The sequence below is a fragment of the Myotis daubentonii genome, chromosome 3, assembly GCF_963259705.1.
Source record: "Myotis daubentonii chromosome 3, mMyoDau2.1, whole genome shotgun sequence".
NCBI lineage: Eukaryota > Metazoa > Chordata > Mammalia > Chiroptera > Vespertilionidae > Myotis > Myotis daubentonii.
In genome coordinates, this window is record NC_081842.1 from 208854678 (window position 1) to 208869201 (window position 14524).

Consider the following 14524-nt stretch of genomic DNA (forward strand, 5'->3'; position numbering starts at 1 on the left):
AGCACTCCCTTCCTCTTTTCCATTTAACCAGTCCTCACCAAGCAGTCTTGCCAGAACAGACATCTTTGCTCTGCAGATTGTCTCATTTCTTCAGAAGAGCCTTGCAAGGCCATGGGTTCTAGACTGGCACTACCCTTCTTGTAGCATCTTTGACAAGGTGCCCCATTTCTCCCCAGCACTCCAGTAACCTGGGGCTTTTTGCCTTGTGAGCAGGTGCTGCCATCTATGACAGACAGCTGTCATCCCATGATGTTCCCTCGCTGCACTTGGTGGTGACTTGGATTAGATCTGCTCCCCCTGTCAACTGCTAGGATCCTCCAAGTCCCTCCTAGCCTGAAATATCCCCAGTTCTTTCTCATTTCTTGGATTCAAGGTGTTTAAACGTTTTAAGCAGGTGAACTCCAACTTGTACATGTCTCTCGCTCTCGCTCTCTCATATCCTTTTCATTGATTTCAGAGAAGAAGGAAGAGGGAGAAAGAGAGAGAAACATCAATGATGAGAGAGAATCATTGATCGGCTGCCTCCTGCATGCTCTCTACTGAGGACTGAGCCCACAACACGGGCATGTGCCCTGACTGGAATCGAACCCAGGACCCCTCAGTCTGCAGGCCGATGCTCTATCCACTGAGCCAAACTGGCTGGAGCTACATGGCTCTCTTAACCAGTTAACTGCCACGCGTCCAAGTGTCCCAAGCTGAACCCAGCCCAGCGGATGTGGCTGGGCCGGGCCAGAGCCGAGGGGACCTTCGCCTTCCTGAGCGAGTCACAGCAGCGGTTTCTGACCTGCTCACCAGTCATGGTTTCACTGATGAGCCTGAAGCTGCACGAACCCGGTCACAGCAGCCACATCACAGTCTTGAGCTTGAAACAATCTAAAAAACCACAGGTCTCTTCACAGGACTACCCCCCGCCCCCCGCCTTTGTAGTCAGTGAGATTAATGTTCGAGCCCACGTATCTGGTTGGCATTTGCCCAGGTACATGTGATCAGCCTACTGAGGCAGGAAGGGCAAAGTCCTTGGAGTCTGGCAGATCTCGACATCTTTAAGCCTTGGGTTTAAGATGGGTTTTTGTGGAGACTAAATGGAATAAGGTGGCTGCCACCTGGGAAGCACTCTGTGCTTGGGAGCTGCTGTGTTGAGGAGCTGACCCACGTTTCTGGTCCTGTAGTGGCCCCTCTGATCATCTCGAGCCCTGATGCCGTTGATAGGCTATGCTTTCCTCTGAGTCCTGCACAAACAGGTTGGCCCAGGGCCAGGTAGAAGCATCCCTGGGAACATGGTGTCTGATCCGTCGGCAGAGGCTCCATCTGAGCGGTTATCATCTAGCCCCACGCCTCAACCTCGGCCGTAGGATATTGATGGGAACCTGCCTCAGTCTGCAGTCTTTTAGAGGAATTCTCTGTTCTTCCAGCCCAGCATCCCAGCAGTGCAGGCAATCAGAGGTCCCCAGGGTTTGGAGCACTCCCTTGCTGGCTCCTAGAGATAGCTGATTTTAGGTGTGCCATCCCATGATTGTTAACAGTCCCATCAGAAATGGTCTGGATCAGTGTCAAACTAGTGTTTCATTCCCAGCTCTAATCTTCCTTCTTTCATGAGAGGGGTCGGCCGCTGCCCCCTCTAGTGTCCCGGCGCCTTTAAGTGCACTGTGACATTCCAAGGATGGCTGCGTCACAGATCAGACTGGTCTGGCCTGGAAGAAAAGGAGACGTGGTGAGAAGCCGCAGAGGCCGCCAACCTCTGAGCACGCCCACCATCCCGAGATCTGCCCTGCTCTCCTGGTTCGGAAATAGTGAGCCTCTCTGCCTTTTCTTTGCTTTTTTGCTGATCTGAGTTCATGTTGAGCTCTAGCCTTCCTGATACTGTTCTCATGTTTTCCCTGTTTCTTGGTTACCTGTCTCAGCTTCCATGTTTCATATCAATAGTGGTAGTGGTAGCTGTGTGTTCTTATTTTCATTGTAGTAACAGTGAGCGTTGATGTGCTTGCAGTCTGCTAGGCACCCTGTGAGGTATAAAACTGATAAAGCTCTGCTTAAGGAATTTATAATCTTGCGAGGGAAATAGCCTTTAAACATGGGAAGAAATCCACAGTTCATGAGTGTGCTCACATGAGGAATCCTCCATTCCTTCTCCCCTCCCTGCCTCCTTTCCTTCTCTGGCTGAGACTTGAATCGCTGGGTCCCACCTCCAAACTCCATCCACGGTGTCCGTAGGATACACCCTAGGAATCTGGGTCCCGAGTCTCTTGCTCACATTCCCCATATCACTCAGCTGACAGAGCAGAAAGAAAGGGCTGGACCAGGCTCTGCCCTTGCGACCTCTGTGACATTGGACAGGTCACTTGGTCTCTCAGAGCCTAGACGTCTCCCATTTCTCAGGACTGTCAGGCCCTCCCTCTGTGACGGCCACCACAGGAGCGTCGGGGGCGCAGCAGCAGCCTGGGTAGGCTCCCCGGTCTGGGGATGGGAAGCCTGTGCTGTGCCTGTACCTGTGCCTGTGCCTGAGCGCATCTTCTCCAGGCCCCGAATGAGCCAGGCCTGGTGGGGTGTCACCTGTGCCCTCCCTGCTGGGGGCTTGATGGGGTGAATGTTCCTCTGAGGGTGGCATCACAACTCTCCCTGGGAATGTGGACGCTGGGCTTTTGCTGGCTGGGCTGTTTGTGACCTGAAACTTAGCTCATCCGTGCTTGGGTCCCCCACTGGGGAGGTGGCCTTGCACCACCTGCAGCTGGCTCCGGAGCTGCCAGCAGGAATAACAAGTTCTTTGCAAACTGTGGAGGGGCTGTGCTGTCGGCTGAGGTGGCCATTCTCGGAGAGCGCCTCGCTCTCTCTAACTTGGAGGAATGTCTTGTCTTTTGCAGATGGAGAAAGATGAAACTGTGAGCGACTCCTCGCCACACATAGCCAATATTGGGCGCCTGGTAGAGGTGAGTGGGCCTTCCGGGCTCTGGTTCGCTTCTGTGGCTGTGGTTCGCTTCCACAGCGTCTGACGTTTTGCCCCCGGAGCCTGTTGGCCGGCTCGCTGGCCTTTGCCTTGCTTCTTTCTTCCCGTTCCATAGCAGCCAATGCTGTGTTTCTCATGTTTTGTCCAGGCCTTGTGTTTTCCGAGCCTGTGACCTAGGTGCAAGCAGGGCCCAACTTCTAGGGCATCCCCTCTACCCTCCCTCAAAACATTCTCCCAGAGGGTCTGCTCAGGAAGCCCGAAGCCTGCCCCCAGTGAGCGGAGACCTGACAAGGAAGCAGGTCCCTGGGCCCCAGCGGACACCAGAGAGACTTCAGTTGCCACTGGCTTCCCTTCACCACACTGTTTGGAAGGAGGGGGTGGTGGTGTGGTTTAGACCACCTCCCGGTAATGGCCAGTGTTGGCCGCCAGTGCCTGGGTATTGGCTTCCTGCGTGCCTGTGGACGGGAACGTGCACAGAGCACAAGTGATAGGTGGGGGTCTTGGCTGCTAGGGCTTGCTCACCAGGCTTCTGTGCAGTCGTGCGCTTCCCCCCTGTGGTCACAGCGGGGACTGCAGTGGTGAGCTGGTGGGAGGGTGTGGACCTCAGGACTCCCAGCTGTTGGCTGTCATGTCTGACTGACCTCCCTCCCCAGGACATGGAAAATAAAATCAGAAGTACGCTGAATGAGATCTACTTTGGAAAAACAAAGGACATCGTCAATGGGCTGAGGTAATGTACCCAAAAGTACAAGCTTTGGAAACCAAAAAGAAACGGATTTGAATCCTAGGTCTGCTGCTTAATAGCTGTATGCCCTTGAGCCTAGCTTCCTCGTTTGGAGTAAAGTGCCCACCTTATAGGACTGATGTGCAGGCTCTGAACGGGAAAGCACTAGGTACATGTTTGCATTCTCAATAGATGCTTGTCGTGTGGGGGACGTTCCCCTTAACAGCCACCGACACCCTCATCCCTGAAGTCGGCCTCCTCTTGGCCCCCAGGTGTCAGTCTCATCTAAAGAAACTGCCCAGCCCTTTGGCTCTGGGATCTGAGGGGACCTCCAAAGCAGACCCTAAGACACGCGACAGGGGGTGGCCCGCCAGGCTGCCAGGCCTCTGGTTGGCTGAGTTTCCGGGCAGCAGAAAGAGCCCTTTCGCCTGCTGCTTTCTGGAGAGAACCCCCGGCCACTCTAATGTCCTCTGCCTGGCTCTGTGGCTGTGGCTAGGGTCCTGAGCTGCCCTCTACCCATCCCAGGCCCTCGGTTCTACAGTGTCCAGTGTTGGCCAAGTGAAGGCTGGCAGGCTCTCTGGGTCCTTGAGGTCCGTGGTGGCAGAGCAGGAGGCCGGAGCCGCCGGGGGCAGTGGAGGCCGTGGCGTCAGGCGGCCAGTGTCTGAGCACGCTCTGCAGAGCTGGGCGACCGTGGGCGAGCCGCTCCTCTCAGGGGGCCTCCCAGTCGGGGAGACAGAGCTGGAGGGAGGAGAGGCGTCCGCTCTGCAGCCCAGCGTGGCCCTGAGTCCAAGGCTCTCGCTCCTCCTCGGCTGCCCTGGCTTGTGAATTCGCACAGCAGACAGGTTTTTAGTCTCCTACTTATACAGTTTCCCAATAGCGAGGATTCCCCTTTGGACCCTCATCATCCCCCATTTCCATCCCGCCTGTGGGGAACATGGTCTGGCCCCTGCTGGGTTTCATCCCCCCCTTTCCCCTTCAGGCAACATTGCTTTCCTCTAGCTGTTGAGCCCGCGGTCACTGCCCCAGACACCGTGGCCACTGCCAGCCCAGAGCTCTGCTCTGTGACCTCCACACCACAGCCCAGAGCAGCGTGGCCTTGGTGACAGGCCCCTTTCTTCTGCCTGTGCGTCCCCCTGTACCTCCCTCCTCTCCGCTGTCCCCGCCCACGTGCTCCTGTCCTCTGCTCCTGCATTCATCTCTGAATACTCTCTGTAGATCTGTTGATGTTATCCCTGACAACCCCAAGTTTCAGCAGTTGCAGAGGGAGCTTTCCCAAGTGCTGACCCAGCGGCAGATCCACATCCAGCCTGATAACTAGGCCGATCCAGGTACCCTGCCTGAGAGGCGAGCACCCTCCCACTAAACAGGACTCACCAACCCGCCGACCATCACTCAAACCACCACTAACCCCTGTGTCCGCTCACGGCCGTGAGCAGCCACATTAACAAGTAGATTCAGCCCCATGTAACGTGGACTCGTATCGTGTGTGCGGTGTGTGTGTGGCACTCGGGGCGGGGGTTGGGTGTGGGCAGGCGGGGGTTTGGCTTTGGCTCCTGTAGAAGTCCAGCCCAGGGACCCGCTTGCCTCCAGCAGAAGCCTCAGGTCGGCGCGGCTTTGGTGGCCGCAGAGCCAGGGTCCATGTCCCGCCTTCTGTTCACCCACGTGCTTCAGGACAGCCCCCCCATCTGCTCTGTGTGCAGCCCTGTCCTCCCCAATTTCCCCCCAAGGGTCCTCGGGGCCAGCTGATACAAAGGGGTGAATTGCTGTGAGTGTGAGGACAGCGTGCAGAGTGGGGGCTGTCGTCCCCCTCACCGGCCCGATGCACCCCGACTGGTTGCTGCTGGAGCTGCCTGGACCAGCATGACCTCCCACCCTAACGAGCTGCAGCTGTCCTCATACCCGCCCTGCACTGACGGGGAGGAAAACAGCCTTGCATGTTGATAATGGCCGAGAACCATGACAAATATGAAAGTAGCATCTCCCGAGAGGATGAGGGACACTGGTTTTGTATCAGGTCTTTGAAAACCCAGCCAGGCAGGGCGAAGGCCTGGCCTAGGGGCTCAGCCCCAGGCTGGGGACTGGACACGAAAGCCCAACCCGGAAGCGGCTCAGTGGGGCCTCCGGGGTGGGTGGAGTGGGGCCCTTATGTAACCAGGCGGAGCCGTTCTTGTCTGTGGGACTGGAGCGCATCGGCCCGGGCCGTGTGTCCACCAGCTCCAGGCCCAAGGCATCTGTCAGCCTCCAGCCTCATGCTGGGACCATCATGTTCCCACCGCAGCGATGAGAAACCCCTTCTCCAGGTGTCCCATCATAGTGTCCTCCCCCCTCAGCTTTTAGGGTTTTCTGGGCCCCTGGCCTTGGCATCCAGTGGCTGCCCACTGGAGCCTCCCCAGCTTTGAAGCTTCCTGCAGCGCTGGGCAGCCTGGCACCTACCGTCTGTCAGGACAGCCGCCTTCCCACACTGAGTGAGTGCTCCCTCCGGGCGCTGGTTCGAGTTGCTTGGCAATAACCTTCCCAGCTCTATCCCCTGAATGAGTGGCCTAGTCCTTATCCCTCCAGCTGCCCCATGTCTAACCTGTCTTACTGACTCTAACCCCAGTTCTAACAGAAACTTTCTCCTCTTTTGGGGTGGGTGCTGGTGTGCTGCAGGCTGGGGCCATCCCCAGAGCTGGGAGCCGTCCTCCCAGGCCGAGGACCGTGTGAGCTGCTGCTTCGCTCACCCCATCCTCCCGCTGGTCACGTTAACCTCCGTTGGAGCCTTTCCGGAAGCCCCTGGACTGGCTGAGACAGGAGCCCGAGGGCCACACGGCTGCGTCTGACCCTTCCTTTGTCAGCGCCGAGCCAGGGCCGTTCCAGACAATCAGAAATGTGTATTTCGGCAGCATCAACCAAAACGCGGCATTTCTCATGGGCATTTTCCAGTTGTATGCAGATTCTCTCAAAATCTTGTCTGTTGCGTTGCACTCTCACCATTCTGAGGGTGCTGCCAGGGTTTTCCAGGGTTCGGTAGCCAGCATTCACCTCGGATGCTGTTTCTCCTGGGCCCCCGCTTCATCGCACTTCACCCATTTTCGGCATTTAGGGTATTTCGACCCTTCCTTCCACTCTTTCACGGCCGGTGCGTGAAACGCGATTCCCGTCCACAGGTTCCTGAGAGGCAGCCCCCACCCTCTCTCTGCTGCTTGAGAACTATTCAAAGTGCATCAGTAAAACTATTAACAAGTTCCTGGTTAACCAACACGTTGGGTAAATCTGACAAAGTGGTCATTTGGGTCGTTGCCGGGGCATTTCTCTGGGCCGCCATTTCCTTACCTATGAATTGGAAATAACACTGTCTCCTGGACGGTGTAGCGTATGAGAAAGTGTGTGAAAGCGCTTTGTGAGTTGTACAGCCTCCACGAGCCTACCTGTTAGCTCTGCCGAGCAGTGTCACTGCTGTGCATGGACGCACTCATTTCCCACAAGCCAGGCCTCGACAGCAGGGACCCCGGGCCTTGCCTCAGTTCCCTGCTGCCTCTCAAAATCCAGAGCGGGCCTTTCTTGGCCAAGCTAACAGCGGATGGAGCCTCATAGCAAAAGCCTGAAAGCTCTGGTCCTTTGAGTCCTGCCCTGGCTCTGAACCCCGAGTGCTCAGATGTCCAGGCGCTGGTTCTTAAACCCTCGCTAAGCGGGGGGTTGCTGTGCACCCTGCCCTCGTGGGGCAGCATCGAGCCTCCTGCTGGGCCGGGTGCAGTGAGGGGGAAGCTTTGTAACGGTGTCCTCCTGGTGAGGAGTGGACCAGGGTCCTGGAGCTGTGGCCAAGTCACCCAGCCAGGTGCAGAGCTGAGCATGTGTCCAGGTGGGGTGGGCCCCGGGCCTCCCTGAGGGGCCGGCGCGGTGCTGAGGGTGCGGCCTCGGGCTCTGCTCCCTCCACATCTCGCTGGCACTGCTCTGACCTCTAGAGGGGCCCAGTGCTGCCCAGTGACCCAGACCCTCGCCGCCCCTCTTCCTGTGAAGCCTGCTAACATCGATTCCTTTCCTCCCTGGCAGGTCTGTGCAGACTTTTGCAGACAAATCAAAACAAGAAGCTCTTAAGAACGACCTGGTGGAGGCTTTGAAGAGAAAGCAGCAATGTTAAACCTCTGCTTCATGCTAACCGGACATGCCATGCACTCGTTAGATTCCTTTCTTAGAAAACTCGTTTTCTGCTCCCTTCCCTGTCCCTTTCCTCCCCGACAGGTCACACAACACCTGCGTCACCGACCTGCACAGCGCCATCACACCCTGAGAATAAAGCCGCTAATACCCTCTCTGTCTCCAAGGCCTGCTTCCCACCACGTTTTGCTATCAGAACTCGATATTTCCATAGAGATCATGTGTGTTTTGTTTGCCCAGGCTCCACCCCCCATCTATAGGCATAAAATACACTGTCTGTCTGCCTCCCCTTCCTTCCCACCTTTTTGTTACATTGGTGTAAAAAATGTAAAACAAAAAAATTTTATGAAATAACTGTGGTGTGTGAAAGAAGAAAAACTGGAAATCTGATTCCACGTGTGTTTGGGAGTTGCTTGGGGTTGGGGTGGGGAGCAGGGGACAGCTCTGGGAGGAAGGAGAGGTGGCCCTCAGCACTGTCCTGCACGCTGGCCCCTGGCCTCGGAGACCACGTTGTGGGGGCGGGGGCCTCGACCGTCTGCTCTTCTGGCCAGGTGCTTTTCTGTCAATTTTTATGGAATGCAAAAGGAGTTTTTGTTTTATTTTGTTTTTTTGTAAAGCTTAAAAAAAAATCTACATCTTATACTTGAGCTTCCATACTTAAAAAAAAAAAGGAAAAAAAGAACAAAAAAATAAATAAAAAGAAACTGGGACGCAGCACTGGCCTCGTGTTGTTTCTCACCTGCCTCACTTTGCCAGCACGTGTGGCCTTGGTCCCGAGGGCTGACCCCAGGTGGGCGAGTAGCAGGCCGGGCAGCATGTCAGGTGGAGGAAGTGTGGACTTGCCTTGAGCGAGAAGAAAAGGGGTCTTTGCAGAGCCCAGAGCTGCTTCTCGACCCCTCCCTCCCAGAGTCCCCAGCCCCACCCGCCCCGCCGGGCTGGGGCTACTTGAAGTCACACCAGTCATGAGTGGGCGGTCCGGGGCTTTCGTCTCTGCTCCCCACTTCCCTTCCATCTTAGCCAACACCTGCTTTGTAAGGGTCAGCACACACTGTCTTCATTCACCACAGCCTGGAGGAAGCTGAGGGAAGGCACCCAAGGCCTCACAGCAGCAGAGGCCGTGGCCTGCTGTAGGGTCCACACCCCGGCTGTCCCCCTGGTTTGAGGTGCTTGGAACCGTGACACCTCTGACGCGCTCTGCTTGTTCTGACGAGAAGGTTCAGATGGGGCATCTTCATTGCGATAGAAACAGGAGCAGGAGAGACCCCCACACGGTTCCTTCCAAGTGCAGGTGCGGAGGACAAGCTGGAGAGGAGGCCCTGGCCCTACAGCTCCCACGCGGCCGCTGGGGACCCTCGGAGCGTGGCCCAGAGGCACTGCCTGTGTGGGACGGGGGGACAGCCTCATGGGATGCGGGCAGCAGTGCCTGGCACACACACTGGTGAATAAATGCTTTTCCTTTTGATAGGTGTTCAATCATGTGACCAAAAATAACACTTGAAACCCAGAAATTGTGACTGTCATGTATGCCAGGCCTGATCTTACTCTGCCTTCCAGAATCTTCCATGGGAGCCGTCCCTGCCCATGTTTTGATGCTAAATCAGGCTGGTGAGATTGGGAACAGTGGGCTCTGACAGCAGGTTTCTTAGGTGAAGGAAAAAGCAAAAGGAGTGTTTGTAGCTTGACTCAGGGCCACCTCCCAGCCACTCCTTTCTCTGCGCGGTGGCTGCAGGGCCCCTCACACATGCCAGGGAGCCCTGGGTGGTTGACTAGCCCTCTGGGTCCACAAGCTGCAGGTGGCAGACTCCGGTTTGGGCAGCATTAGGGCGGCCCCTCCACCCCCACGGGCTCACTAGATGCTTCCCGAATTTGCCCTTTGGTGCCTGATAACAGGAGGCAGCCTTCTGGGCTGGGCTGCATGAACCCCAGGCACCCTGGGACGGAGGTCTCCATCTCTCCAAGTGTGAGGGCTCAGGTGGGTAACCCCGCACTCCCCGTTTCCCCAAGGCCCTCCCACCTGCCCCCTTGCTGTCATCCTGACAGGTCGGCTTCTAGGGGTCTTCTGGGGCCGCAGGTCCCAAGATTGCCTGTCCATTCACGTCACTGACCAAGCAGCTGCTGGGTGGCAGGCCTGTGGGGCCCTCCGCTGGCGGGGTGGGCGGGCATTGCGGACTCGGCCTCCAGGCCCTTCTCTTCGGTGCCACCCCTCCATGGAGCCTGGTGCCCTGCAGTCGTGGCCGCCTCTCCTCCCCCTGGCATGACCCACGCTGAGCCAGTTAAGCTGGTCGCTCTTGAGAGACACTGAGGTTGGACTGTTTCATCCCCGTTCGCAGGCGCTGTCCTAGGTGGCGATGGTTCCCCTTTTCCTTCTCTCCTGCGTCCGCCGCAGCCAGCCTGTCGCTGACTGAGCGCACTTCTGCTCCAGGAACCACGGACACTCAGGGGCTGGAGGAGAGAGGGAACCTGTGGTACCTACTTGGGGCCGTCGCTGGGCCGGGGACCCTCATCACAAGCCACAGGCAGACCCGTCTCCTCCACTTAACAGTGAGCAGGGGGCCCAGGGAGAACCCTTTGCTTGCGTTTGTCAGCCTGTATAGCAAAAGCTTAATATGTCTCATTCCAAACACTGTAAGTAAACGTCATAAATTATATGTTCTAGAATGTAAATGTTAAAAATCTCATTTTATAATTTTCTCAATATCACTAAAATTTGTAAAACCTTCAGTCGGAAAACCAAGGCCACTTAACACCTTGTCATGTTGTTACTTTGCTCAGAACATCTGCTTCCTACAAATACTTGGAGTTTGTTAGTGATTTTGCAATTCACTTTCTGGCCCCATAGGAAACAGGTGGGTTATTCAACAGGTACTTTTTTTCTTTTTTCATATATTTTATTGATTTTTTACAGAGAGGAAGGGAGAGGGATAGAAAGTCAGAAACATCGATGAGAGAGGAACATTGGTCAGCTGCCTCCTGCACATCCCCTTACTGGGGATATGACCGCAACCAAAGTACATGCCCTTGACCGGAACCGAACCTGGGACCCTTCGGTCCACAGGCCGACGCTCTATCCACTGAGCCAAACCGGTTAGGGCAACAGGTACTTTTTATATAACTAGTTGGTGCTATTTTTTTGTTTCATTATAATTTGTATCACTTCTCAGATTGTTCAAGCAACTTTTTAAATGACAAAATTGAGACTATAGACATTTTATTTTAAAAAATATATTTTTATTGATTTCAGAGAGGAAGAGGGAGATAGAAACATCAATGATGAGACTCACTGATTGGCTGCCTCCTTCAGTACCCTCCCCACCCTTCCCAAAGGTGATCAAGCCCACAACCCAGGCAAGTGCCTGATCAGGAATTGAACTGTGACCTCCTGGTTCATATGTTGATGTTCAACCATTGAGCCATGCCGGTTGGGCGAGGCTATAAACATTTTATATCTATAACCTCATAATTTAAAGAAATCAAGTCTCTGAAATATATTTAAATGTGGTATAATATTTTAAGTTTTTTATTCTATTCTTAGATACTTCCTATTATCTTTAAAACTTTTACTACATAGACATACTCATCCTGTTGCTACTTTGTGAAACTTTTCAACTTGGAGTAAGTGCTCAGTAAATGTTCTGAGGAATGAACAGACACCTATATATATATATATACACACACACATACACTGATGTCTCTATTTCTTTGGTCTAGTGCAGAGATAGTCAACCGGTGTGCTGCAAGGATTTTTAAAACATGCAATACCTGTTTAGTCAGGGGCACTGACCTCTTTTCCCTTAGACTGTCGAATAAAAACATGGCAACAGCCAACACAATAGCCATCTGGTGTTAAGGAATCAAAATTTACCTATTCTTTTTGTCAGATCAGCAAAAAATGTATTTTTCGGTATGCTACAGAATTTTAGCAATTAGTTTGTGTGCCAAGAGGGGGAAAAGGTTAAAAATCACTGCTCTAGTGAATGAAATTCTTTACTCCTCTCTCACCTGACCACCAGTTCTTCATGCATAGTAGGCCTTCAGGTGACTGTGTAATGACCACATGAGTAGGAATGTTGTAAGACAGTAATATGTTCTCCTTACCTACAACTTCCCATTCAAGTTTTAATAATAGCCAATTCTCTATTTTTTCAAAGAGCTTTATTGAGTGACGATTCACATGCCTGCCAATGTACCATTTAAAGTGTACAAATTCAATAGTTTTGTGCTTGGGGGTTCCATGCCTGTCTCCTTTACTGACTGAGGGTCCCTTGGGGAACAGTGTTTCAGGCATTCACTTCACTCACTCAATTCATTCACCATTTATTGAGCACCTCCTGTGTACTGGGGATACCGTGGTGACCAGGAGAGAAGTCTCTGCCCATACCGTCTACTGTGGGTGGGGAAGTCCTTATTAATTACATGTGCTGGTGGGTGGCTGTGTCCTCAGGGCTGTCACAGGGCCGAGGAACTCATCAATCGATACTAGTTGAACTGAGTTAATCTGAAGCAAAAGGCCACCCCCCTCCCGGTCATAGGGCTGACACTAACCTGGTCCGGTTAGTGCCGGGACATCTGGGACTCAGCACCCGGCTGTATAGCAGGGACCTCTGGGGTCCCACCATCCAGCTCCGGTAAAAGCCAAGTCCACAGGAGAAGGCGTGAGGAGAGGGCTGAGTTGTGGATTTCTCCGCTTTCTCAGCTTTGGGGACTGAAGGCCAGGTTGTCCAAGATGTGGCTTCGAAAGTCCCAGGTTTGAGGAATAACCAAGGGAACCCCGGGCTGGGAGGGCCTGGGGTCGGGCAGTTCCTTCTGCTTTCTGCAGAATGCCACCTGCCTGCCAGCCAGCTGTTCCTGGTCGCCCCCCCCCCCCGCCCCCATCCCCAGGTGTGGGGACCACGGGGGCCAGGCATTTTCATATGCAGCATGTCAATCGATAGTTAGGCCACACCTAACCACCCTTGCCTGCAGCAAGAAGCAAGAGGTGTGAGCCCAGGGGAGAAAGGAAATCTACCTTCCACCCAGAGGCCCCACCCCAGCAAGCATGGCCCAGTCCTGCAATGGAACCCGTCAGACTGGCCCTTCGTCTGACTGGCCCTTCCATCTGACTGGCCCTTCCACTCTAGGGAGGAGATAACCTTCCCAGAGGACCTGCCACTGCGCAGACCTGAGGCTTGTGCTGGGTGGTGGATAAGCTCCAGCAGCCACCATTTATTTGCCAGGCACCTCCTCGTGCCAGGTGCTGGGGCACGAGCCTGCAAGCCCATCTTACTCAGCCACCACAACCCCGTTCTCCATCAGACAGGGCACTCCCAGGGCAGGGGCCCCGTCTCCCCATCAGACTGGGGCTTCCTGAGGTGGAAGGGGTGATACCACCCCATCAGAGAAGGGTTTCCAGGGTGGGGCTGTGATATTTCATCTTTCTTCCCCACCCAGCTCTAGTTCAGGGGTTCACTGCCATACTGAGCCCCCGTCTTCAGGCTGGGAGGTGCCTCCTGGCCCCAGGTGACCAGCAATCACCCAGCCAGGTCACAGCCCTGAGGGAGGGTGGCGGGGGGGCGCAGAGCCAGCTGGCTGTGGAAGTCACTGCTCAGAATGGTGGGAAAGGGGTCTGAGCCCAGCAGGGTTGGCTGTCCCCCCACCGCCAGGGCAAGGCCGAGGCTGGACCCCCGAGGCCCTAGCCAGGGAGAGGGAAGGCGCCAGGTGTGGGATGACCCCTGTAGCTGGGGGACCTAATGTGGTTCAAACAGCTGCCAGGCCTAGCTGGGCGATCTTGGGCAAGTTGCTTAATTCCTCAAAGCCTGGTTCTGTTAAATGGCCATCATAATGCGAGAGGCGCCCCCACAGCAAGTGCTCAGTAAACGGCAGTCGGTGCCAGGTTACACACAGGGCTTCGCAGGCCTGCCCCAGGACAGGGCTGGGGAGACTGGCCCTCACTGCCCACCTGAACCTCAGAGGTGCCCTGTCCCTGGTCGCCCCAGCCCCCTCCTTCTCTTCCCCCAGCCAAACCCAGCCTCCTGCTGTGAGCCACTCCACTGCCTGCCCCCACAACCCCACCTAGGGAGCAGCCCAGACTCCCACTCCAGGCCTTTGCCCACTCCCTTCCCTCTGCCTTCAACATTCAGCTCCAGGCCACTGCGCCATGAAGCCTTCCCTGGTTGAGTCTCCTCATTCCTATGGCACTTTGTACCTTCTGGTAACACCCCTTCCCGCCAGGGAGGGCCTGGCAAGTTCTGCCCTTTTAACTGGCAGGGACCAGAGCTGGTTCACCCCCATCCCAGACTTCGACCACTTCAAGGGCCGAGGGTGGAGAACTGTGCTGCACAAATATCTGTAGCACCAGATTGGGCCGTGGCACCCCCCCAATCCCTACCCCAGGAGGCTGTGTCCCCTTGCTCAGCTCCTTGCTTTCTTTGGGGCTGGAAGAGGAAGATTCCAAAAGAAAGGCCGAGGGACGGCCTCCATCCCAGCCCATCCGGACGGCTCCCAGGTTGTGGCAGGATGTGAGAGCAAGAGCAGAGGAAAGCTGGCTTGTTCTCAGGTGCCCACAGGGCCGCTGCCAACAAGGAAGTGGACTCAGAACAGAATCTGGGAGACAAACCGAGCCCTGCCTCCCTCTCCTCCCTTCCCACCCGCTCTTGCACCTTCTTTTCCTCTGGCCAGCAACACTCCCACCTTTCCCCGTGTATCCCCTGCTCATTCTTCTGCCATGCCGCCTCCTCCAGGAAGGTCTC

At 55.2% G+C, this 14524-nt stretch overlaps 1 protein-coding gene across 2 annotated transcripts in view; it reads left to right on the top strand.

Moving 5' to 3' along the window:
* CAPZB (capping actin protein of muscle Z-line subunit beta) overlaps window positions 1–8513 on the top strand; it is a 129618-nt gene extending 121105 nt beyond the window's left edge. The window contains exons 7-10 of one of the 2 annotated variants that reach the window (XM_059690998.1): window positions 2859–2924; window positions 3595–3671; window positions 4881–4993; window positions 7695–8513. In XM_059690998.1, the coding sequence (XP_059546981.1) occupies window positions 2859–2924; window positions 3595–3671; window positions 4881–4983 (246 nt within the window). In that variant the 3' untranslated portion in view covers window positions 4984–4993; window positions 7695–8513. The remainder of the gene's footprint in view (window positions 1–2858; window positions 2925–3594; window positions 3672–4880; window positions 4994–7694) is intronic. The other variant, XM_059690999.1, reaches the window with a different exon arrangement.
* Window positions 8514–14524: the final 6011 nt, after the last annotated feature.